The sequence below is a fragment of the Phaethon lepturus genome, unplaced genomic scaffold (assembly GCF_000687285.1).
Source record: "Phaethon lepturus isolate BGI_N335 unplaced genomic scaffold, ASM68728v1 scaffold746, whole genome shotgun sequence".
Classification (NCBI taxonomy): domain Eukaryota; kingdom Metazoa; phylum Chordata; class Aves; order Phaethontiformes; family Phaethontidae; genus Phaethon; species Phaethon lepturus.
In genome coordinates this window covers 1-27,246 of record NW_010546713.1, presented here as the reverse complement: position 1 = coordinate 27,246, position 27,246 = coordinate 1, and the positions used below count along the sequence as shown (strand labels likewise).

The 27,246-nt window shown below is 35.6% G+C and overlaps 1 protein-coding gene across 1 annotated transcript in view; it reads right to left on the bottom strand.

Moving 5' to 3' along the window:
- The window catches only part of NEK1 (NIMA-related kinase 1), a gene marked incomplete at its 3' end in the record, with an annotated part of 34,443 nt that extends 9,116 nt beyond the window's left edge, over positions 1-25,327 (bottom strand). The window contains exons 1-19 of the mRNA XM_010289374.1: positions 25,211-25,327; positions 25,038-25,134; positions 22,865-22,962; positions 21,435-21,518; positions 20,639-20,706; positions 20,435-20,521; positions 19,311-19,365; positions 17,941-18,141; positions 16,612-16,672; positions 15,318-15,475; positions 13,200-13,259; positions 12,883-12,942; positions 12,694-12,741; positions 12,527-12,601; positions 9,312-9,490; positions 9,098-9,229; positions 5,726-5,828; positions 2,572-2,655; positions 1,958-2,041 (exon numbers count right to left, since the gene is read on the bottom strand). Of these exons, the coding sequence (XP_010287676.1) occupies positions 1,958-2,041; positions 2,572-2,655; positions 5,726-5,828; positions 9,098-9,229; positions 9,312-9,490; positions 12,527-12,601; positions 12,694-12,741; positions 12,883-12,942; positions 13,200-13,259; positions 15,318-15,475; positions 16,612-16,672; positions 17,941-18,141; positions 19,311-19,365; positions 20,435-20,521; positions 20,639-20,706; positions 21,435-21,518; positions 22,865-22,962; positions 25,038-25,134; positions 25,211-25,327 (1,851 nt within the window). The remainder of the gene's footprint in view (positions 1-1,957; positions 2,042-2,571; positions 2,656-5,725; positions 5,829-9,097; positions 9,230-9,311; positions 9,491-12,526; positions 12,602-12,693; positions 12,742-12,882; positions 12,943-13,199; positions 13,260-15,317; positions 15,476-16,611; positions 16,673-17,940; positions 18,142-19,310; positions 19,366-20,434; positions 20,522-20,638; positions 20,707-21,434; positions 21,519-22,864; positions 22,963-25,037; positions 25,135-25,210) is intronic.
- Between the last annotated feature and the right edge of the window lie 1,919 nt (positions 25,328-27,246).

The window sequence follows — 27,246 nt, the reverse complement described above, 5'->3', positions numbered from 1 at the left end:
TCCGAATCTGCAGGTCATCAAAAAACAAAACCTCTCAAACCTGGTCTCTGAATTCTGAAAAGTAGTTTAGGCCTACTTCCTGGAAAGATACTGATCTATTCTCTGTTCCTTTGCAGGTGGCATACCTTCTGGGACATACAGCGCTAACCCAGGTACCATACAGCCACTGGGAAAGGAAGTCAGGTTCCCGATATGCGTAATAACCCATACAGGGAATTAATGTCATGGTCACAGGAACAGTACTTTTGTTTCACTTCACTAGCACAAGTAGCCTTGGCCTCAAGAAAAGGTTTCTGGAGAGTACCTTTACTTCTGCAGTTAACCATACTGCAGGCAGAGTGTGGGTGCTCCTAATCTTGAGAGAAAGTATTGCAGCTGCTCAGTGAAAAAACTGGAAGAAACAGTACAGTACAGCAATGGCTCTACACTGGTAACATCTTAGCACTGCCTTCAGTATTCTACGGGTACTCAGGAGACACAGTGAGATTTTGTATAGAGATGGCTACTCCCACCGCAGCAGTTTTGAAGCTTGTCCAACACAGCAGAGGAAACAGTTATGAGTGAAATTAGCAATTTCACTTAATATGCAATTAAGATAGCATATGCTTATGGTGCATCATCTTAGCATTTTATGCGAGTCAGCACTAGTGATAAACTTCACTGACCAGCCTGTACGGTAACTTCATAGACTCGCAAGACCTTGATTTTCATCATGTTCCTTAAGAGAACAGCCCATGTCAGTCCCATGCCAGACTTAGTCACTAAAACATCTTACAAAGTTTGCGTAGTCTCCTCGGGTAGAAACATACATAACTTGCTCTGGATCACTCATTTTAGATGTAAAGGGGGCATGGGTTTTCATTCATTCAATGCACTAAAGAAGTTTTGCACCTCAATCAAGGGATTGAATTTGGCTCTCGCATCTTATCAGTGAGATGCAATCAAGGTTAAAGAAAATAAAGAAAAAACTTCAGAAGAAATCACTAATACAGGAAAAAACCAGTATCTTTTAGCGTTAAAAACACCTCCAAAACCTACAGCAATACAGAAAGAATTCCATTTAGCCGAAATGGTGGTCCAAAGAAACTGAGTGGTACTATATGTAAGATGCGTGAAAGCACTTAATACGGGTGCTTACAAGTGGGGGTGTGAGGCAGGGCAGGAACTTTTGTCTAGTTTTAAATCACAAATACATAAGCAGGTAATCACTTGAGGAAATGCAAACACTCTATTAAGAAAAATGGACAGGAAGGGGAAGAACAGACAGGAGTAAAAGATCACACAGTAGGTTAATGAAAAGATGAAAACAAACTCCAGACCATATCTACTACACAGACTGGTGTCAAATTAAACTTTTTTAAGTAAATGCATTGCTTCCAAGGCTGCCTTGGATTATTCATTTGACACCTTAAGAATTGTTCATTCTGAAGACAGTTTATGAACATATTATTTTGTTTTTGCTGTATTACGAACAAATTTTGGAAAAGTGATGTTTGAAAAAAAATGTATTGATTAAATTGAGCTCATGCCAGGAATTTCTAACTTTAATATGCACCTACAGAATGTATGAAAAGAATCGCTTCATACCTATTCTGTGTGAGCATTGTCAAAATGTGAATTCTGGAGAAATTCCTATAACTAAAAGCAAATAAATATAAACACGCTAGTGCTTGATGAGAAATTTACATGTCAAATTCACATATAACCTTATGTTGTCTTGTTTTCAAATCACTGTTAGTTTACAGGCACTGAAGCTGCACCCCTGGCACTGAAATAACAAACAGATTTTGCATATTCTGGAAGAAGAGATGGAAGTACACTAACTGTGGAACAGAATTAAATGTCAAAAATATGTCTACATATAAAACTGCCCATGAGAGAAGTTTTTCTGCAGGGATAAAAGAAAACATCCCACAGACAACTTCCTTAAGTATTTAAGATTATTTTTCAAACAAACCTTCTCTCCACGAAGTTTTGCTCTAATCTGTTGACGTTCATTAAAGTTTTGTAGCCGGATCTGTCTTAATCTTGCCAAATATTCCTAAGGCAAAGAAAGGAAATAAGTTTCAGTTATACTGAAACTGTCACCAGTGTGGTTAACTTAAAATACATAAGATTCCACAACAAAATAAGATGGGTGAAAAACACCCCCACACTATTACCATCACCATATTAACATTTACCGATCTCCAGATTGTTCATCTAATGAAAGTAAAGAAAACTGGAACATATGTTTCCCAGTATCAAGCTATCATTACATTTTATGTGACTGAAGGCTAGAAACGGTTATATTTATCACAACAGATAAACAGTCATATCTACATATACACACATTCAAGAACCTCTCTGAGGCAGAATGCTGTTGACAACTGTTATTTTGATTATTTAAAAAAACCCAAAGAAAAACACACAGAAGCTCTAGAACTTTATACAATAAATTATTTCCTAGGAATTTATAAAGTCTTTTTATTTTGTTACACAGATGAACCATGCAGGGAAACTAGGCACAGTCAAGGTCAAAATAGTGCTATTTGTGTGATGAACAAAGTGGCAAACATGCTGCAAGCATACCTCTTCCTCCTTGTTTCTGGATTTCCTTCCTCTTGCAGAAATGGGCCTGCCTCCATAGATATCTGCCACGTTTTGCAGTGTACCCTGTTTGCCATTTAACGGTATCAAGTTTAAGGTGGCTGGGGTAAAATTACCTGCTTTATCCAATAACTGTTCACTTGTAAGAAACCAAATCCATCAACAATCTGCAGGTGTTCCGAAGTTCACCAATAACCCCTTTTCACTTATACAAAACATGCAACAGTAATAACTAAAAATCCTGAGTAGGCAAAGAGAGAGACTAGAGCTTTAAGAATATAGTTGTCTTCTCCCTGCAATTCTGACCTTCTGCTACTATGTTAGAAAGCCTAAACTCTGATGGGCACAAGTTTTTCTACATCTGGACTACATACAAATTGTGGCACAGAGTTAGCATTTCTGCCATTGTTGGGGCAAGCCTGAAATAAAAGTGGAATCTTTGTATGTTCTTAGATTAAGCTTCTATCCACAATAATGACTTTGTTAAAAAACATATTACAAGTAGCAAACTCAAAAACCTAATAAAATACTTAAATACACATATTAGATCTGGGTAATATACATATACAAGCTGTGTTAAATGTCTAATACACACACATTCACAGTCTATTCACATAGTCTTAGTTACTTGATGTACTCTGTGTCCTAGCGGTCACCAAAAGGTTCAACCTTTAAGGAAGTCCAATACAAGACAGTGCAAGAATCATTTAACTCCAGGTTTTCTGCCTGGATTAAAATCCAAAATATTTAAATATTTTGTTCATTATATACCATAAGCCTCTACTGAACAGGTTAAATCTTAAAGACAGTAAGCATACACATAACAGTTACATGGACCTTCTGCCTTATAAAACACCAGGGCTTTCTCTATACCTAAGCTTGAGAAGGCTAACCATCAGTAAGTAAATACTCCAGTTACATTCTTGATAGAGAGGACTGAATCCAAATATTCTGGCTAAATCCTCTGTCAGATTGAGGGGGGAAAAAAAAAAAATCAGTAATTCAAGAAAACAGCACATTTCTGCACTTCTGTGGTTTAGTGACTGGGGGATCAGAGAACAAATTAAAGGAGCCATCCGGGTAGATAAAAAGTAGCATACATTCATGAGGATTCTATGAATTCTGGTTTCAGCTTGAGTATTAAACCATACAAAACAGAAGGGAGTATTTTCCATATTCACCTTTTCAGAAAATACTTGGTTTTATTTAGCTTTTTTATGCATGTTCCTGAGCTTTGCAAAAGCTAACTGGCACTATTCAAGTCACCTCATTGGTCTTCATTCTAGCATTCAAGTTAGTGTAGGTTTTTTCCAATCAAACTGATGGTGATTTATATCAATGCTCTTAACAAGAAAGAAACTGGAAGCAAGATTTTTGAGAGCTTATTTTCTTTCTGCATATTGTTAACTTTTACTTATGTGCCTACGTTAAAATTTTAAAGACCAGTACTCAATGTTTTGCAATGGCACACAGCTACAGTGAAGCAACAAATTAGGTCAGCAGCTGTCTTAAAGAGCCATCTTAAGACGTGACTAAAAGTACCCTCAACTCAACTACTGAGTCAAACTTTACACTGTCACTTGAAAATTAAAATTGACAGCAACTCTATTTAACTGAAGCTGGGTAAATTAGCGTGAGTCATTTGACTTACAACTCTTTGTATGACTGAGAGCTGCATATTAGTTGATTCCCACCAGTTTCTCCTCTCAGATCACCATGGTCTAGACAATAGTCCCATATCTGTACGAGAACTACTGCCAGCTAGTCAAATTATTTTCCTGCACAAATAGAAGCAAGCTGCTGAGGACTTCTGCTATCAATGGCAAATGATAGTACATAGATCTGGAACCCTGACTTCGAGTTATAAGTCTTAAGCATTTGGAAGTTACTTTTACAACTGTTCAGTAACCTCCCTGTTTTATTATGGCAGCCAGTTAAGAATAAAACATTTGGACTCAGCTGAACACATTAGAGAAACCTGAGAAACATTAACCTGAATACTTGGGTATCTTCCATTAATTGATCTCATACATTTCTATTAATGTCAACAAAGTCAAGAACAAAATGGAAGCAGATACTACTATGGACTTGTCTAAGAAGAGACAGTCTTAACAAGAATTGTTCATTTTTTCAAAATTATTTACTGGTTTTGCTTTAAAAAACACAACCATAGTTTTAAAGTGGAAGACTCATTTTTTAAAACATAAATACTAATCTAAGGATACTTCACTAAGGCTGTGAAGTAATGTAAGTGAAATAATCCCTGAAACAAAGACCTGGCTGTAAATTGTGATCTGATATTCAGATAGAACTCAAGACAGTTATATATATAAGTCAGCTTCGCTAAATCTGCAGTTGGTCACCTCTCACTGCAATACCAGCACCATCAGTTTAATTTCAGCAACTGACAATTATATTGTGACTTGGTTGGATATGAATAGTGTGGAGAAGCACTCAAAAAAGCAAAACTCTCCGCATTATGAAAACACATAGTTCAACCACACAAAGTCCTAGTGCAAATGAGTAATTTCCAAGATAGCTTTACTGCAAAACAAACTTGTTAAAGGAATATTGAATTTAGAACTACAAGCATAAAGAACAAAGAACATTTTATGACACTGTCCACTAGTTAATCTCTAAAGAACAAAGGTTTTAGAAATATCAACCTTGAAAAAAATGGATGTCCTTATAATAACTTCTCAATAAGCAGAATGTGTTTTTGTAAAACACAGTACTGTACCTGATCATTAGCTGTATCAGTTTAATCAAACTTCATTTTAGGTTCAAGCTACTGAATAATAAATAAAGTTTAATTTTCACCAAAACTTTAAAGCTATGAACAGAAAAAAATGTAAATGAATGTTCTGAAATTCACAACATCAAGCTAGATACATGCAAAAAAAAAAGGTATTTTCTTTTGTTAATGACGTTACATCCATCAAGAAACGTACTGCACAATTCTGTTACATTTTAATAAAATGAATAACAAAATGGAAAAAACCTACTTCCCATTCTCTTTTTATTTTTAAATACTGAAGGAAAATATTTACCCAGCATTTCATGGTTATGATACTACTTTAAAAGATTCATAAGCATGCTGAAACAGTAATATACATAGGAAGAACAGATTCCTTACCAGGTGTCCTTCAGCTCGAGCTTTGTTTTCCATGGCTTCTCTCTTTCGTTGCCAGAATTCTTCAACTTGCTTTGCTCTATCTGCAGCTATCCATCCTTTTTGCCTGAGTAATTGCAACACATAGCAAGATGAAAGTCTCTGAAATACAACACTCATCTCCCCCCCCCCCTTTATTCTAACTAGGACACACACACAAAAAAGTGATTTTCTATAAGGCATCTTCCAAAAATGCCTTTCATCAGCCAAAATACAAGTCAGACTTCCACAAAACAGAGGAAAATAGGCTCAACTAAGTTAAAAGAACAATTTAAACAAACAAACAAAACACCACATTGTCCTTCCATATCCTGGTCATCAAAACAAAAATGAACGTCAAAATACAATCTTAGCGCAATTATTTCTGAAAATGTCTCAGCTTGTTTCATAATTGTCATCGTTTGTGAAAAATATGACTCCTTCAAGATTTCCCTTGAAGAAGCAAGAACTCATCACATGAGCCAGTCAGTAAGGTCAATACTGCAGCAGTCTTTAAAGATTGACCTATGCTTGGAGTAAGAACTTCTACCGCTTAGGTAATTAGTATAGTGCTAGTATTCTCAGAGCTTTCTACCAACTCCTTCTGGGGGATCTTGGGCGATTTTTGTTTGTTTTTAAAGGGACTGTGAAGGAATTTTCCTACCTTAGAATTAGCCAGAATGAGATGGATTTTTTCACGTTCCACCCCAGGAGAGGGACTTGCTTGGGTAGACAAGAAGGCTATGTTCAAGTTACTATAACTGATCATCTGGCAAGTCTCCTAGTACATACATATGACCGGTTTGTAGAGTTTCTGACAAACTGGATAGAAGTGGACTCAGAAGAAGCTTTCTGTTAAAAAAAACACTCAGAAATGGTGTAAGATATTCTAAAAAATGGTAGAATGATGAGGCAATCCCCTTTCTAAGGTTTCCCTAGCCTTGTTTGACTGAGGAGTATTGGAGGTCCAGCAGCAGGCTGGAAATTCGAACAAGCTAATAGCAATAACACATCAAGCTGAGACAGTTACAGAAAGAATCATTCTGCAGTACAGGAGCTATTGCTAGTAATTCATAAATGAATTAGCACACTAAATAAACATCCTTGCATCTTGTTTTTACTCTCCCCTCACGCACCCCACCACAGAGAAATTAAATCTTTCCATATGCTACAATTCATTAAGAGGAAGATGGAGATAAAACTACTTTGACACAATAAAAACAACACTGTGGCTGCTCTGAAAAGGCAAGACAACGCATGTAGGCATTACTGGTAAAGAAACACTTGATAATCTTTATATACATGTATTTGACTCACTATAAGATTTTGACTGCAACTGTTCGTTACATATGAACTCAATTGATAGATAGTGAAATCTGTCTAAACTCCTGTCACATAGCTGAAGTTTAGCTTACAGTGTTGGAGATGTGCTTTCCAAGGCAAAAAACCCCAAATCTATTTGTCTCAAACCAAATTCTCAGGAAAAACTTATTTCAACTAAATTTTATGAAAATGGTTTTCCCTACTATAAAGCTGAGTAGCTCATTTTGCTAAAACTTTTCAAATAGATTTCTTCTGGGCAGCATTTCTGTCCAAGAGACAATTTTTAAAGATTGATGATGTTGAATATACTTTACATTAGTTGTGCAAGTGGAATCAGAAAGATTGCAACTTGAGAATTTCTCAAATTCTTTAATATACACTCCAAATTATCTATCTTTAAGAAAATTGACATTATTTAAATTCCTTGTTTGAACTAAACATTCTGAACACTTATCTTTATATTTCACCTCCATGTGAAAGAATAAAGTACAGGAGAGAAATACTGCTAAGCTAGCTATAATAATAAAATTGCATCTACATTATAAAGTACAGATACTTATCACATATTAAATGCTAAGTAACAGCACCTCAATTTAAGGCTAAACGTAATCCATCTTATAAATAAAAGAAAATCTCTACCTATTTTGAAACTTCATTGAGTGCTTTCAAGTTCACTTATTTGAGAAATACTGAATCAGTTTCCCCTCATGATCAACATGTTCTTCATAATTTGCAGCCCTCTACTATAGTTCCTCTCAATTTTAACACATTTAAAAAGGTTTACCCAGGTGTAGCCAAGTATCATTTAATATTGTCAAATGTGCAAGGCAAACAGTGTTTCCTAATCCAGGCAAGATTTAGGGATTGTGGCACTGTGCAATATGTTGAGAATAAAAAAAGAAGGAGGGAAATACACATCTACATCAGCTGGGAAAATACATGTTCCAATACTGGGTTGTACCAGGAGGAATTTCAGTTAACTCCCAACAGCCCAAACTACTATAAAGAAAGTAACATATACCTTGTAGCTTGCAAAATTGTAACATCAGTGTTAAACATCTTATGTTACTGCTGCAAATTTTAAAATAGAAAAAAAATCTACAGTGGTAAAATGTATTATATTAAAACATAAACCTGAATAAAGTTAGTTCAGAAAACCAAATGTTTTGTTTGTCCACTTCCTTTTCCTCATATCAACTCCATTTATTTCTTCCTCCATGGGATACATCATTGGATCTGCACAAGTTTAAGTAATGCGTGAGAAAATTTGTCCCCCTAGGAAACTTCGCTAGTAACACTAAACTTACAGAAAAATGCTATTTCCCCATTTACTGCTCACAAGTGCTGACACAGTTCTTTGGGCAATATTAACAGATCTGAAGGAGAACAAAGAAGTTTTGAAGAAGCTACCTGAAAGAGTGAAGTCATTAAAAAAAAAATAAAAATCAATGATTGTTTACAATGCTTGTATATATAAAAATACCCAGTTAATAGTAATTATAAAGAATAAGCATCACCAAATTAGAAATTGCACACCATTATAACATCTGGCATTCACATCTCAACAAGGAAAGCTCCTAGAAGTTTTCCACCGATCAATAAACAGGAGCTAACAATTCTGGAAACATTCTAGACACTCTCCTATGCTAGAGAGTCAAACACTTATATGTATAGAAGGCAGTCAGAATGAGATGACAGGAGAAGGAAGCATCTTGGCAGGTAACACAAAAAGTGGAACTATGAAAAAAGCAAAGGAGGAGGCTTATAATCTTATCTGCAACTGCATTAAACCAACAATTTTGGCTGAAATCTAGTTTAGTTACAGCTGTTCATAATCCATTTTTGCCACTATTGGGGAAGCCAAGGTTTCCATTGGTTCAAAAGCATTGTGGTCAGCAAAGGACTAACACACAAACAGACAGCGCAGTACCAATGGATAAAAGCGATTTTGAGACGTCCAACTACTAAATGAAACAAGACACAGAACAAGAATCTAACATGTAGGGACAGATTTATGGAGTATCACAGTCCAACCTGTTTGCATTGGCTTGTTTAGACACCTCCTTCAATCTTTTCATTTTTTTCCTAACTGCACCAGCATCAGGTAAATGGTGATGACCTGCAGGCCCCTTAGGAACTCCTGGACGTATTCCAGGTGGAATTCCTCTGTAGATAAATACGTACAGTAACTTTCATTACTTTCATCTAAAGCAGACCACATGCAACTTCTAATGGAAGGTAGCCATACCTTTCAACAGCTTCTCGGCCTTGTACTTTTGCCCTCAATTTGGCTTCCCTCTCTTCAGCTACTCTAATGTTTTCCTTCTGCTGTTGCATCTGGTCAAAAATAGCATGATAGTGTTCATATTGTCCTCTGGAAGACACAGGAAAAGGACCAACACCACCTCCACCGCCATAATATGATGCCTGGAAATCAAAAGGGGTAGGGTGGAAATCTCAAATACTGGTTTTAACAAGCCCTTCCAATTTTCACTTCTTCAGCAGAATAAAAGCATTAATGTCCTGCAACAATGCTGTATTGGTCCTAGTTTTATTCCTGACATGCTCCTATTTTAACGAAGTACAAGATATATAAATTAAAAACTTATTTTCCTGTTAGCATTTCATAATAACACATTTTATCTCCCTCTGATAATAGTCTAGTTATACCAGAGACATCTGTCACACATTTTGAAAGTTATTGGTAACAAATCCATTGAGGTGTAATTGGAGACAGATGTTCTACATGGTAAAAATCAAAGTTTTAGCACAAAAGCTAAAAGCGATACAGTACTAACTGAAGTACTAATGAGTGATTTGTAGTCAAACATCCATTTGTTCATGAAGCTGGAAACAGTTAAGCACTGACTTAAGCACTAACACAACTTCAAAGGTTGCTGAATGGCATAGGAATGCCCACTGTCACCAACCTATAATTTGGTTTCATCACCAGAATTGGTATGTTTCCCTACTAAAGCTCAGATCAGGGGAACATCTACCACAAGCTACTGCTTTATGTGAATTATCTCTGTCATTCTCAAAGAATTAGAATTCCTACAGAAGCTATGTGAAAATAACAAAAAAAAAGTTGCAAGCAGCTGTGTACAGTAGTAGCTAAGGATGGATGCAGAAAATGTGAAACTGGCAAAACAAAGTTAAGGTTGTCAGCACATGCATAAAAATGTTCCCTTTACACCTGGGGGAAGCAGTCAAATAGCCCATGGTAGTGAATCTATGGAATTTGATTTAACAATAGTGTCAATGTTCCTTCCAGAGTGGTCTTAACTATTTTAAATAAATTCAAGTGATTGCCTTTAAATAAATTCTAAGTGATTGACTACTTAGAAGTTCTTGAACAGATTATATTTGACAATAGAATTTAGCTCACATTCTGATTTTTAGGTGCTCAACACCCATTGATAGCTCCCCATAAACCATATCATAGAATACTAACTGAAAGATCTATCCAGGCATTCAAATAAATATGCAGGTAAGCTGTTCATCTGAATAAAAACAATTTATTATACAAGACTATAGTTTCTACAAATACATGGCAAAGCCTTGCTTTAGGCATGATTCAAGGTTTTATCTACCATTATTAGAGCTCAGTTTTCAAAAGGATTATCTAAAGAAATAGTATGATCAATCTCCAGACAAATGCTATGAAGCAGGTACTCATCAACAGTCTGCAGACCAGTTACAGCCCCTGTTAGAACCAGAAGCCCAAAGCCAAATCCTTCCCTCTCCCCACTTTCCCTCAGGTGCCGACAACCAACTCAAAAAGACAACAGGAGGAGAAAATCATGCAGTGCATGACCCTGCTGTGCCCTCATAAGAGGCATTATGGCTTGCATTATTGGAAAGCTTGAACAATGCTATTCAAAAGCATCATCGGAGAGTTGCTAGATACAGTGTTTTCATGTTGGAGAAAGGAAAAGGATAATTAAGTCAGGAATGCTGTAATGGTATATGGAAACCCGGAGTGATGATAACCTAGCAGACTGCAGTAAGATTTGTACTAAACTATCCAATCTGGAGAAGACGTTTAAATGAATCTTAAAGCGTGTTCGCCATGACATTTTACACCAGTGACACTTAATGAAAATATACATGGTCACTGAACCTCAGCTTCCCCAGATGACTGAGGATACTGATAGTGAAGCAGCTGCAGCTACAACAGAACACTTTATACATTTGCACTGTCTAGGGACCTTGCAATAAAATTCTCAAAGTTAATCAGAAACATGATTGTTTTCAGGAATATATATAGCTCTGATCCAAATGTGACAATGCTGATATATCGTGTTGTATAGAAGCTTGCATTGCTGCCTGCCACTTTCATCTTGAGAAAGAGAAGGACACCATAGGAGCCAAATGGTGTTTCTGGATTTTGCCATTAAATCAGCACCTGGTAGTTTTTAAAGTCTGGTATGCGTAAATTTGCTTTTATATTTAAGCTATACTTACACAATGTGCAGCACACATCCAAAGATTATGTCTATTTTGAGATAATATACTTAATAAGCAGCTACTGAAACCTGGTCAGGTGTTTGTGTATTCCTCATTCTTGTATGAGGAACGGAAAATAAAACTTCTATTCATTCTGACTCTACAGCTCAGTCAGAGCTTGTTTACAAAAACCCTACTACACATGTTTAGGCCGAGTATTTTTGTAATACTCGCTACCACCACCACAAATAGCTGTGTTTTAATCCTTTGTCTATTGTCAAATAGATTTACACCACAGCAATACTTAAATTCCTGCACTGGCTCTGTTTGATGAAAGTACCCAGATGGTAGTAACTTCACGAGACTACTTCCCATAACAGTTATATTTTCATGAAACTATGACACACACAATTAGGCAAAAAGAAACTGTCATAGGAATCAGAATAAGTTATGTAATTAAATTATGTAAGAAGTGAAAGGCTAGAGAGTTTACTGCTTTCAGAAAAAAATAATTAGACTTACACAGGATTTTCCACCCCCTTCCTGAACAACTCATCAGTATATATAAACATTTATGTTGCTAAATAACAAAGAATGCTTAGAAGCAGGTATTGAACACTAGGGAAGAGGTCCATTATACTATGAGAACCTGAAAAAAGACTTCAACACAAGAATTCAAGAACAAACTTGAATGTGAAAGAAGCTGTTCATGCATAGATTCAGCACAGAAAAAGTAGCAAAATTAGGAGTGGGAAAAAAACAGTGGTGCACGAAAACCATTACTGGCAGAAAGAGATTCAGAAATTCAGTATTAAAAATGAAAATTGCACATGATCTCCAAAAAGGACGTGAAGAGAGTCTGTTACACAGTTTCTTTTAAATTATCCGTAGATTAATAATGGGCAGCTCCAAGACTTAAGCTCCAAGAGCAAATCTTTCTGAAAAGTGAAGGCCATGCCAGATAACCAAAGGTGGGGGAACAGACTACACCACATTTCTGCATCTGCTGCCAACCTTAACATCACCACTTCCACCTGAACCAAGCACATTCCTCCATCCTTGTTCCCTGGCTCTGTTTATTCGTTCCATCTGAAGGAGAAAACAATACAGGAAAACATAATTCAAGGAATCACTAAGTAAAAATTGAACTTCACTATTAACACATTTTAAACATATTTTACCCTTTCTTTTTCCAATCTTCTCATTTCATCTGCCTTCAGTAAACTCATCTGCAATGTGTAAGGATGAAACATGTTTAGTAACTAGGAAATTGGACTACTTCATATTCTTACGCAACATGTAACACACCACAAGGTATTTCATTAAAATTACTATGGGTGGAAAAAGAAAGTCTTGAGAATCTTGTCTACCTGATCTTTCTGGCGCTTTTCTTTTTCAGGCAATTCTAACCTTTTCTTTTTTGAAGGTTCCTGAAAAATAAGCAAATAATTTGGTATTTATTACTGAGTCATTATTCTGACAAGTCTCTGTCAAGGTAGATTAGTGCTCCAATTGCTGGTATATGTCCACAAAGATAAAAAAAATAAATAAATTTAAAAAAAATTACTGTTACATAATGTTTAGGAAAAAAGATACAGAAGAAAGATTTGAAGATGTCATTTTGTCATTCTCGCTCTGGGCTTAGCTTTCGCTTATTTTGAAAAATTAACAGATGACTTCATGATGCCTCAAACATTTTCCTCCTTTCTTCTCCTGGATTCATTTTCTTCATTGGCGTTGGAAAGGCCTTAGTTAAAAGATGAAACTTAAAATTAGACAGCACAATGCCAGAATGACAGAAAAATTCTGATCGGAAAAAAAAATAAATCTTAAACCCACAACTTAGTGTGTGTAAAATGGGGTTTAAAATACTTAATTACTCAGGAGGTTTTCGATGAAAAGCACTGTTAGGATCTAGGGGTAAATGCTACTGTACTTGTTCATCCTACACTAAAAGCTCTGTCTTGAAAGCTGAAGGCAGTAAATCTGTTTTCTCTTAATTTTTCTTCTCTGCCAATATCATTCTGCATTACAATATTTTCCTATTATAAGTTTTTGAGGGCCCCTAGATGTTAAGACTCTCTTTCATTTGGAAAACAGATGTATTAGGTTAGGTTTATTAGGCTCTTTTGCTTGGGTAACTCTAACCAAGGTTCTTGTTACCTGTGGAAGAGGAGAATGCAGCCACTACTGAATACCTGGTAAAGAAGCAGCAGTATGTAGTAAGTCATGCTGCTTACTTTAATCTTCTCAAAGAGGTGATGGTTACTTTTAAAGCATTTCTTCTTCTGACCGTATTAGAACACAGAGACCTTCATAACATTTTCTTTTGATGACCTAAAATCCTATCAAATGAGTACTTTAAAACCAGGTATTTCAGAAGACAGAAGCCTTTAAAGGCTTAAGTCAATGTAGTTCAACTACAGTGTGTTAACGTAACGTCACTAAACAAAGGAGATGATTGTTACGTACTCCTCTGAAGAGCCAGTTGAGAGCTGCAAGCCTGGAACAACAGCAAAGAGAAGAAAATTTATATTAAACTGTAGCCATTGTTTCTATTCTACACCTTATTCCTTGTTACTAGGTACAATCCACAGAAAGAATGTGTCTTAAAATTGCAGTGTTACTGACTCCTTACATAGGACAAGAGGATATTTCCTCAGTCTCTACCCTGACACTTTGAGGCTCTATGCAATTTGGATCGGTGTTGGCTGGTAAAACTGACTCTAAAGACCAGCAGGCTAGCAGATGGTTGCACAACAAAGCCTTAAAACATAAAAACACTCATGGTCTCATAAGGACACACAAGAAATCTGTGCATCCCCTTCTTCTTGTTCTCTTTTTCAAACTATGTATCACAAGCCAACAAGGCTTGTGTAATCAATGAGTTTTTCTCTTAAAACTCCAATAACTTTTAAGCCTCGAAGATAATTTATATCTCACGGGTAATTTTCTATCCACCTATCAAATCTGACAGATGGATAGAGATCTCAACATTATGTTCCCCAAAACGCCAGGGGGAGAAGGAAAAAAACAAAACCAAAACCAACCCAACCCACAACAACAACAGAAATATGACTCATTCAGAAGAAAATTTGAAGTAATTATCTTGCTGAAGTGGGAGCTTCTCGGTTGCTAGTTGTTTGGCACATGCATACAGCTCAAAACTAGCTGTATCATAAACATCTCCTGGCCATGCAGTAATTAAACGAATAAAGACAGAGAGAAAAAAAAGAGAGTTTTATATAATAAGGAGTACAGAGAAGATGACTGGAAGACAGACCAAAAGTACTGTATGAAGGTATACAGAAGACTATTTCTCATTAGCTCATGAAATCAAGGCTGGAAAAGTCCTCTTGCAATTAGACAATTTCTCTGGCTGACAATGCTTTAGAAAACTACTAAAAAAGTTTTGAAAATTTGAGATTATTATTGAACAAGGAAGAAAGATGCAAAATTCTTATCCAGTGTCGATGATCTTGGTATACCTGACAGACTTCAAGTATTTCTAGGAGTGGTCAACACCAACAAAGGAACTGAAAACATGCAAAGCACATCTAATTCAGCAGTGGAATTAAAAACCAAACTTAGGTAACAGTCCCCAAAAATCATTAAATTAAACCCAACTAAACAACAACAACAAAAAAAATCAATAATGAAGGAAGCCCAGCATTTAAACTACAACTTTCTCTGCAGATGCACATACCCACATAAAAGACATTTTGAAAAGGAATGCATAGTATTTTCATAGCATTTAAATAAGGTATGAGCAAAACAGTTCAATTTAAGTAACTTAGCTTCTTACCTGTCTAGATTTAGCCAGTGGCTTCTTCTCATTAGGCTTTTTAGGTGCATCACAAGACTTCCTGATCACTAAAGGCACTCCATATTTTGCAGCAGGTTTGGTAATTTTCTGAGCTGGTCCAACTGTAGACAGTATTTGTTCTTGAGCTGGTCTTTTAGCTAAAAAGAAAAAAAGTGAACTGTTTTACAGCTATTCAGGCTGACCAGTGTACCACATTTCCCCTTCTCAAGTCTTGGAACAGCAAAACTGGAGGAAAACGGGTGAATTGCTAACATTTCATTCACGTGAGCTGATGCATAAGTGCAATATACCCAGTTGTCCAAAAGAGCTCATCTAAATTTCATGCTTGATAAAAAACAGCTGAACACAATCCCTGAGCTTTTTATTCTCAACACTTCAAACTGGAGAACTGAAGCTTATTTCAGCTGCCACGCTTTATTATCCAGTTGTCAGGGACACAGGAAAAAGTTTTCCTAATGGAATGGCAAGACAGGCCTCCCTCCACTGACGACACTGGACTGCAATCTGCAACACCAAAGTCAGCAGAAGATGGGTTCTGGAGAAGAGCTTCAATGGCCTTCAGGGATGTTGTTTTCCCTGCAGAGCTCCTGAAAATATGCCAATATTGTGGATTTCACTCTGTACTAGCAGGGCTCTCTTACTACAGAATAGCCTGCGAAACACTTACATAACACTATCAGAAGACACCAAAGCAGCTGCCACAGCTTCAAGTAATTACAAGGAAATAAAATAAAGGGGAAGACTATCTAGGAACAAAAGGGTAAAATAATGCAGGGAAATGAAGTAAGGTAAGACCATCTTGACAAAGCGAACCAGGATCTAACTTGCTACCAGTAGGAGAAATTCTACTGCTTTGGGCTGAAGTCAGGGCTCAATCCTGGAATGTCTAAGAAAACCTCCCACTTTTTTACAAGAAATGGTATTTCTCATTACCTATTTATCACTAGTAAGGGGGGAAAAAAAATTCATACAATAACAACATATAAATTATTTCCAGTATTTGCAGTCTTCACTGCCTCCTTTAATTTCAGAAGCGTAGCATACTGCAAGAAGAAAGTACACCTAAAATATTACAGAACCATATTTTATACTTGTATCATTTGTACCCTACATACATCCAGCTCTCCGGGGGAGAGGGGAAAATTGCTTCCCTCTTTTTTCCTTAAACTGCTAGAAACAGGTATAAGAACACACCAAAACCAACAAAAAGAACAAAGCTACATACACAATCTTGCCAGAGCTGAAAGCAAAAGCACTTTACACACCTACTTACCTGGTGCAGCATGCGGTCCAAACTTCTGGAAGATTTTGTGATTGAATTCTTCTGCAATAAGCTAAACAAAAAGTTGAATGGTTAGCCAACAGCGTTTATGTCTGAAGCTAGAAAGAACTCCTTTTGAGAAAAGTGTGCCACTCCCAGTAAGCATCTAACTAATAGTATTTACTGTAAATTAAATTTAAATGAATACTCACCTTTATGTATCACTAACATTAATATGAAGCTAGATTCAGTATTTTCAAATATTTTTGACATAACTACTCAAACAATTTTTAAAAGGCAATTTAGTCTGACTTCTGGGTGGCACATGTTACCTCATTTATGAACTTTCTAAGTATCTAGAAGGAAGTTAATGTGAGCATCAACATAGTTTTATGCATAGTTCGTTTTAGATTTCTGTATGGTTGCCAAATTTCACTTCAAATTCTCAGACAGCTTGTGTCAAAAAAATAGTCTTTTGGAACTGTTTTCAGATTTTAGTTTCTCTACCCTTTTCAAGATGGGAAAATGACTACACAAAGACTTCTGAATCTCACCTTTCATTGGGACTTTAATCAGAACTATTATTAGTTGAAAGTCTATTTCATCGACAATTGAAATTCCAATTATATATGGCCTTCTGAAATTTCTTTAGTTGTGAGTTAAAATCCACCAGAATTCTTTATACTTAATGAGGTCTCCTTTTTCACTCATTTCCTCCACATCCTTTCCCTGTCTCTATTTATTTGCCTCGTATCAGGACTACTATTCACTTGTTAATCTTGATGTCTTTTGATTAGATTTATATTAAAAGGACATGAATAGATGTCAAATGATATCAACAGATTCTAAACCAAACAGTGAACAACTTCTAGGTTGTATACACGTGATCTATTTAAACATCAAGAAATTTAAAGATTAATTTACTTAGCAATATTTCACAGAACACGCTTTCAGGACATTGGACATTCCAAATTCCAAACAAAAAGTGGATTGAAGAAATTATGATAAAGAAGCGATGCTGAAGTCACTGACAGCAATGCTTATTTAAACAAATCAATATCTCGCTCATAGTTCCTCACTATATAGAAAAACACACAAAACAACACACTTAAAATGCCAATTTAAATTTGTTTGTAGAAACTACTAAATACTTAAGTAATTTGAGATTTTTCTTTACAGTTTGTAGTAAAACTCTTTTTTCCTCAAATGAAAGTGTCTCTATAAAAGCTCTAGGGAATATCATTAATCCAATTTCTTATGTTGTATATTGACATTAGAATAAAGAAAAGGAAATGTCCTATGATGCTTTTAGCAAAATTAGAATTAAAACTAACTCCATACCTGTGGTGTAAGAAATTTTTCAACCCGTTTGGCTATAAAGTTTTTCTCCAATATGGAGTTCACCGATGGTCTATTCCTAGGATTCCTTTTAAATAACTGTGTCAGCAGATTACGCAGGTCATAGGAGTAATGTGTAGAAACAGGAGGAAAAGGTCCAGAGATTATCTTCAGTACCAAGTTCTTCATATTACCAGCTTCAAACTATAGCACACAAGAAAGAAATCAGTTGCTACACATTTACTGTCTGTCCATATGTAAGGCTGTATATAAAAATGAAGAGGAAACAAAAAAAACCAAACACACCTTCCCTTGCCTCAACACACCAACAAAAATTTTCAAGGCCATATTATAGAGATATAAATTTTGCTAACAAATAATTATTTCCCTCCAGTTCTATACTGACAATGAAATCTAATAAAGGATAAAATAATTATACAGTTATGTGCTTGCTCTCCTCTCTCAAACGCTTTCAACCATCACATGCCCTCCCCCCTTTTTAGCAAAGCCACATTTCAAATGAGAGAACATAAAGCATTCACACGCATTCAGTGTAAAATCCAAAGGAATGCTCAGACTTCAGCTTAAGCTCAGGAAGCAGAGTGCAACATTTCAATTTCTTTGTACAATAAAAACAGTACATACCACCCAGCTCACAGAAAACAACCTATTGCCACCAACTCTCAGAAAGGCAACATTGTCAGCATTGCTGCCACAGAAACAACCAAGCAATAAGACATTACAAATGCTTGAAATGAAATCCTTATCCCTGGAAATTTTTCTTCTGACTTTCATGTTTTCATCTTTTTTTTTTCTTTTAATAAAAATAGCTATTTAAAAAAAAAAACCCAAACCAAAAACCACAACCAAAACGAGAGAGAAAAAAATACTTTTTTTTCCCTTCCTAACTGGAAAATGGATGATAAAGATGTATTCTTCAAAACAACACACAAAGAAAAAGGCAAGTCTTTCACCCTGGGAGTTTTTTTCCTAAGAACTATTTCTGTTCTAAACAGAAATACATTAATCTACCTGCACAAAAGCCAACAGTCCAAATTCAGACTTTCAATGAAAATGTCGAGTTTTTGGAAAGAAAGGAACACTATTCACAGTATCCTTTACTACACCACCCAACAATTTTTTCAGCTAACAGTTCATTAAAAACCTACATTGAAAACATGTTTCTACAGTTTCTGGAGAGATTGGCATGAACCAAAACATAGATGGAAAATGTTTGTCAGTATAGGAAGAGGACACTAAAATGTTGAAGGTAATTTTAAACAGTCACCATGAAAGCCTTTCATCAACTGAAACACATTTGTGTAACATCAGGAAAAATCCCTGTTTGAAAGAAACAGTAAGTTTCTACTCACCGCATGTTTAAGTGTGCACATTTCATACAGAACACATCCAAGGGCCCAGATATCACTAAATTGAAGAAAACATACTTAAGAATTAGTTCTAGGTGTAATATCTGTGAAGTCTATCTTTGAAAAGAAAAGGTTGTATTCTGAATATGTACAAGCTCCCTTGTATCTTCCACCTCCTCAAACCATAAAACCCCAAACAAAAATATAAATCAGCAACCAAAAATAAGGTCAACCTGAAAAGCAGATGGGGTTACTTTGGCTCCAGGTTTTATTTAGACCTTTTCATCTGAACCACCCCAATCAGAGAAATTAGACAAAATACGGACAAAGGCTTTTTTTCTTTAAATGTATGCATTTGCCTGAGGTCTTTGAATTGAAAAAAAAACCAACAAAAAACCAAACAAAACCCACCACCCAGTTCAGCAAATGCAATTCTTAAAGTCAATTTTCCCTGTTTAACTTATTCTCACTCATTACAGGATTACAGAATTTGATTAGAATACCATTGGATAATAAATCCCATGTAGAAGAAATTAAGGGACTATGAACTGTAATAATTTTTATCTTTAAGAAATCAACTGAAACGTGTATAAGGCACTCACAGCAACAGATACTGCAGCATAGTGCAGCCTAAGACTAACTTGCTAAAGACTACTTTAATTATGTTAGGGATGCTGTTACCGGATACAGCCTACTGCCAGGACAGCAAATGTATAAGCTAAGTATCTGTATGACACTTATCTGAAGCAAGCTGAGCCACCTATCTATGCATGTGCTTAGAGAATCCAATTACTATGTTTGTGATTTCATCCTTAACTCAGTTTCACATTCATCTTGCATAAACTAAGGCAGTACAGCCTGTGTGTAGATAAGCAAAAGTAGAGCCATAATTAAGAACAGAGCTAGATCTGGAACCCAGAGCATTAAGCTAAGTCTTCTCTGCAACACACTGCTTTCTACTTCACAGACCAACTAAGGTCCCACTTGTAAAGTGAGACTTGGTACCTTCTTGGGTAAGAGATGAACTAAGGGCTGTTCACCATCATATGAATAGAACAACTTTAGATTTCTAAAAGAGTTCGCTTTTTTTCCTTAGCAAAAATGTTCAATAAAATGCTTATTAGTACCTTTTATTGTTGTAAGGTTTGTTCTGACATATTTCAGGTGACAAGTAGTATGGTGTTCCTATGCAAGTGCGAGCCAACTCTGCAGTACTAAAAAAATAAGAATGCATGTTAACTAGTTAACTCACATGAAGTGCACAGATTCTGTTTTCCTAGTTCAAAGCGACTTAATCTAAGTCAGAGAAAACAGCATCAAAAAGGAGTTACCTGTTAAGAACTCTGGCGATCCCAAAATCTCCCAGCTGGATTGTTCCATCTTTGGTTAAAAATATATTCTTGATATAGAAATTTTAAGAAGTCTGTTAATTAAAACAGTCATACAATTGCAAACTTTCTATTCTCAACATGTTTTGGGAAGAATAAAGTTTTCTACCATTCAATCGCTCTGAAGCTACTAGCAGTAGTGTTATTGACTACTGTGAAACACCAGACTTATTCTAGTGTTACTTCATCAAAAGTTAAAGAAAACACTATTACACATTCTAGAACACAACCTTTTCTGTCCCCACACATAAATATGAGTAACACTTGAGTAGCTTCATCAGACTCAGTTAAAAATATATTCTTGATATAGAAATTTTAAGAAGTCTGTTAATTAAAACAGTCATACAATTGCAAACTTTCTATTCTCAACATGTTTTGGGAAGAATAAAGTTTTCTACCATTCAATCGCTCTGAAGCTACTAGCAGTAGTGTTATTGACTACTGTGAAACACCAGACTTATTCTAGTGTTACTTCATCAAAAGTTAAAGAAAACACTATTACACATTCTAGAACATGTCCCCACACATAAATATGAGTAATACTTGAGTAGCTTCAGACTCATGTGTTTGTACAAATATCACAGAAACCTCATCCAGACAATTCTGAAGAGAAGTCCTTCCAGTATTAGAAGTGTTTACATAAAAAGACTTTTTTCCATAATTTGCCAATTTATACTAGCAAGGTAAGAATGTAACCACTTTGGAAGTAAATTCAGTTAAACAATAGTTACCTACATACCTGTGACTTTATGTCCCGATGCAAGATTTTTCTATCATGTATGTGTTTTAGGGCTAAACAGATTTGTACAAACCAATCCAGAATCTACGTACAAAAGAAAATGCAACATCAACATCATTATTTATCTGAAAACTTCCCCAGTTACATAACTGGAGATATTATCAAATCAGTTTTATAACTATAACTCAAGATTTTACCCTTTTCCCACAAACCTGTCGCGTTTATACCACAGAATAATTAAAAACGTAACACTACTGTCACTATAATGCAAACTTTTTAATGAAAGATGCCTATTGCCCAAATTAGATTTTAAGCCTGAGACTACAGGTTTCATTACATATTATAAAGCTAACAATAACATGCAATATGAATTTGATTGGCTAAAACATTTAAGACGTGGAGCTTTTCATCTTAGAGATTGTACTTTTGCTGTAACCAACATTAGTCTTCTTGCAGTCCAGTTAATCAACCAAGAGTCCTAGAAAGCCATGCTCATGTTTACAGAAACACTTATTTTATCATACAGTAATTTTATGCATTTGACCTTAAAAAGAAAAATGCTACAAAGCAGATTTCAATGCATAAAACAACAAGCAACATAACTAGAAGGTTATAAACAAGTCAACAAAACCCTTTTTGTTTTTTAAATAAATTTGTAAAAATCACAATTTAAAAAGCAACTAACAGAAAGAACTTTTCCATGTGAATAACAGTTTCACATTCCCAACTTAGAAGCACATAGATATCAAAATTACAGTATAATGCAAGGTGTAATTTTCACTTTTACACTTCTTGTAACAGTAAGCCCAAATTAGAAAAATGAAAAGTTTAACACATTATATCCAAGACGTTTCATGATTACCCTATTCTAAATACCATCAATAGACCTAATATACTACTAAGCCTTTCCATCCACAGGTAAATTGAGATCCTACTGAATGCAGACACAAAAGCGTAAAAACAATTTATAAACAAGGAAGCATACGTCAGTTCTAACCAAAAAATTGAATCCTACATAACCTATTTTCACTTAATTTAATGAAATCTGTACATAAAATCCTCTCAACTATTCCAAATTCTCCCACAGTACAAATGACTTCATAACAAGTACATGGAAAAAGAAAATCTGCTGGTATACTTCCAATACAATATGAATTTTTTTCCAATGGAAAAAATAAACTTTTGAGTGTCGTCAACTTCATATTGCCATATTTCATATTATCACACTTACAATCAGTATTACAAAACATACCCAGGATTTCCAGCTAGGATTTTTTAAAGATACTACTGTGACTGATGGCAACGAGAATCACAATTTGAGAACCTCATTTTAGATTAAGCAGCCATATCTACCAAACTGAACCAAAATAATTTAAAATGCATGAAAAAGTGTCATGCAACAAAAAACTATATCAGCAGTTTGCTGTTACCTGATCTTCAGAGAATAAGATTCCTTTCTGGGCATTTATTTTTTTAAATAGGTCTCCTCCTTCACAGTAATCCATCACTATGTAGAGACAGCCATTTTCTGTAAAATAAAACACAAAGTATTTAAAAAAGAAAAAAAAGACTCATCTTCAACACAACTTTCCAAATATCTTCACTGCAGTCACAGAAAAAGCAACAAAAAAATTTCACATTTTCACCTGCAGCTTCAGATATCATTTATTAGTCCCTTTTTTAAACTTTCAAGTGAAAATGCTTTCATTATTTTAAGTTTCACAACATAAGTTTCCCATTTCTGGTAACATCAGACTATTGTGATATGGAGAGAAAAAAAGTGGCATCTGTTAAACCAATGCCCCAAAATGGGGTTCAAAATCACTGTGAAACTAAAGATGTCGCTTATATGAATGCAATACATTCAAACAAAACCTGTTTTCAAACATCCTATAGATTCCCTACCCTGAAAATAGAGATCTTAAGTTCTAATTTAGGTAGTTGCCTCTATTGCCTAATTCTTTCTTAGAGTTTTACCTGGACAAGTTATTACTCACACTAAGTTCAAGAACATGACAATCATTAGCTCTCACATCAGACGTACATTTCATTTCAGAGACTGAAGAACAAGTAACAAAAGTTCCAGCAGACAGTGCAGATGGAAACAATTATTTTCTCATTTTTGAATGAAATTCAGGGGGACTTCCAAAAATCCTAAGCAAGTTTCCACTAGGAGGTAGGAACATATATAATGCATTTCAAATAATGTTACAGCTTTCTTCCCCAGTGCAATCTTTTCCACTTACCAATGAAAAAAAGAGATTAGGCAGAAGCAAATTGCAAGTTACCAAAGCCACAACAACACTATTCACATACTGGGCATGATTTTGACAAGAGCTGAATAAATGCATAAAATCAATCACATGCTGCTCAAAAGAAAAACTCCTATTTAATGAAAAAGTTAGTCATAGCACTTAAACACCTCTAAATAGAGTCAAAATTAATTAAGCCAGCTAAGTCGCTTAAATTTCACTCCCACCGAATGCTTCTGAAATCTGCCTTTCAAAACATCAAACCTAGGATTTTTCTTTTGTGCTTCCAGCTGTTTGTATCTTGCTTAAGCTTTATAATCAGTATTATTTTAAAAGATGATTCTAGAAGCCTGGATTTCTTGCAGATCTGGTGCTGAAATAATTCTCTTTTATAAGCCAAATTAGTATGTTCAAAGTCTATGTGCTTTAGCAATAAAGATGCAATATGAAGTCTTGTGAACTACAGATTACAGGATCTACCTTGTAAGAAAAAAAAAAAAAAAAGGCAGTCTTAAAGAACAGACCTCTACTACAGAGAAGACAGAAGCATGGATTTATAAACCAGAAGACTATAGCTGTGCAATGTGGCTATGGCACAAAATTCTTATTTAATGAATAGAAAAAATAAAAGCCCCCAACCAAAAGACATATGAAAATCAGCAGAAAGAAAGGAAAGGACAAAAGAGCAGTATCCTTAAAGAGCATCTGAAATACTACTTAGGTATTTTAATAGTATTTTAACCTATATGATATGCTCTTGGAATATTTTATTTGTTCTGCTTATTTCCCAAGACATTCACTGTCAGAACAATGTGGAATTATAGTTCTCCTTCCGTCATAGCTTTATGAAGTAAACAGCCCCAACTCTTTTTCCAACTCTGCAAGCAGTAATGTGACTGCAATTACTGAAGACTGTATTCTAAGGCAACAGACTTTGAGATAAAATTGCTCTTGCTAGGTTATCAATACCCAAATTTAGACCGTACTCATATTGAACATACACAAGCATTTAAGTTGTCAGGGTATATACAAGTATTCAAGGAGACTTACACTCTGGAGAAACAAAAGAACATAATCTTTTCATTTAAGCATCAACCAAAACTGATGCATGTAAGAAAGAGACATGAAGATTTCTGTTCAATTGTTGCACTTTTTTTCTTTACTATTATTTTTAAATGTGCAGGGAAATTGTGAAAAAAATACAACCGAAAAAGAACTGAAGTAATAAAGACATGAAAAAGGCTGATTAAACAGAGGAAACACACTGACTTTTAAACTAAATGCAATAAGTAGTGCACAGACAGTCACTTACTATCATTACTTCAGGTTCCGCTGTATTCATTAACCTTACCTTCAAATGACTCCCTATACAAGACAATATTTGGATGTTTCATGTTAGCCAATACAGCAACTTCTCTCCTTGATTCTTCCCTCTCCTTATTTGACATCTTCAGAAGGAAAAAAAATATTTTTGAGAGCCGAAATACAAAAAGAATGGATCAATAATTAATAATAATCACTTACCTTAGAGATGTTTATTTCTTTAATAACATACTGTTGGCCATTTTCTTTAGCTTTGACAAGAATTGCTTTCCCAAAAGATCCTTCTCCAATCTTTCGTATTTTAATGTATTTATCCATAGTTATCTTCTTAGAGCATCCTTACTCAATTACTAGGCAAAAAAACCACAAAACAGATTTAGTTAGCCGTACTTAGTCATCTAGCCTGCCAGGTCATGTTACTTTCTTTTTTTTTTTTTTAAACTCAAAACATAAATCATCTACTCTTAGTCTCAGTTCTATTTTGGTACAGTTGGCTCACTTGGTGTAGAAAAAGGGCTGCATTGCTAAAACCAGTTTAATCTGTCATCTTGATGGACAGTATAAAAAATGGTGTGTTTTATCTTTAAATGCAGGAAGCAGTCAGTGCCATAACTTCCAATTCAGCTAGCATGCAAACATCATACAGAGCTATTGCACCTGCTTAACAAACTTTCATTCAACTTGTAAGAACTATGAAAGTATGGAGGGAAAAAAATCCCTGCATGTTGTTTCTGAAGAAGCACTAAATACAGTATTATGGAAGTTAGTCACTACAATGAAGCCAAAAACGGACTGAATTTGAGAGACTCCCATCAAGTTGAGAATCATTATTCAATATAGAAAGGCGTGACCTTAATTCTGACTGAAAACTTGGATAATTTATTTTTCCATGTTGCATATAAAGAAAATTCTCTTCAAAATAGTTCAAATCAGTATTGTTAATGTACTATCTGACAACTTTGACTACTACCTTTTGAGATTAAACAGATTACTCAGCTGAACATTAATGGTGTTTAAGGTTCTATATTAACACTTTGGTAAAAATAAGATACTAGTGACCTGCATGTGGAAGGCAATGTAGAGAAGTGTAAGAACAGCAAAGAGAATTGGCAAAACAAACACCAAAGCAATACATGTCAAAGTGAATTCACAGTGGACTAAAAGGTCACCTTTTCTACAGTAGAAAGAACTTCCATACCCTAAGGAAGTTTCTGTAAACTTAAAAAGACAAAAGGTTCCTAAGCTTTTCCTGCATTCAAGCCTCGAGACCACTAACAGCATTTATGCTTTGCTGTACCCAGCTTCCTTCCAACAGGAGAACCTAGTATCTTACATCCGTAAATCACACATATCTCAGGTGAGGTTCTTCTCCCCGATTTGGGAGCATTTTTTTTTGTCACAGAATTACCATGCACAGATGCTGCTAAAGAGTCTCAGGAAGATGAAGGACCCATACCATGGAAGCAGACTAAAATGAATAAGCTTGGTTAGTATAGCAAGACAAAACACAAGAGAACTGAAGTAATCTTTTCTGCGAAATAGGAAATGGGTAAAGAACCAGGACTAAGGAGAACTACAAGAAAGAAAAAAACAAAAGTGACAGGCCTGCAATGTCTTTTTGTCCTGTCTTTTCGCCTTGAAGTACAAAAAGGTAGTTTAGTGTGAAGCTGCACTTCTAAAAAAAGTATTAACATCAGTATTAATATCAATACTGTCTTTTGGGCAACGGTAAAACATAGCAGGTAGGACACAATTTTAACTTCACGTGGCTTTACTAAGTTCTCTTCCTACCCCTGCTTTGTTTATGAAACAGCCTATGCTGTACTACAGCTAAACCAGCTGCATCAGGCGTCGCTTAGGGCTCCTACTGCACGCTGTTCTGTGCAAATATAAACGATCAATAAGCAGCCTGTGGGCTAGAAGGTACAGTTCAGTCAAACGAGGTATATAATTTTGTACGAGATAGATGGTTTATTTGTACCCGTGGCATAGGAAATATGAGTCTTCAGAAAGGACAGCAGCACTGACAGGGCGTTGGCTTTTCAAGCCCTAGGCAAGAAGTCATTTTATCCATCACGGACACGCACGAAAGCGGCGGGACGTAAGTCACACCCCGAGACAGCCTAACTGACCACTGCGTGCGGAGAAAGCGAGGCGACAGACCCGAACCGCACAGCCAGACCACGACCAGGCGAACGTAAAGCGGCACCGCGCAGTGCCCGCCGGCCCGAGCCCAG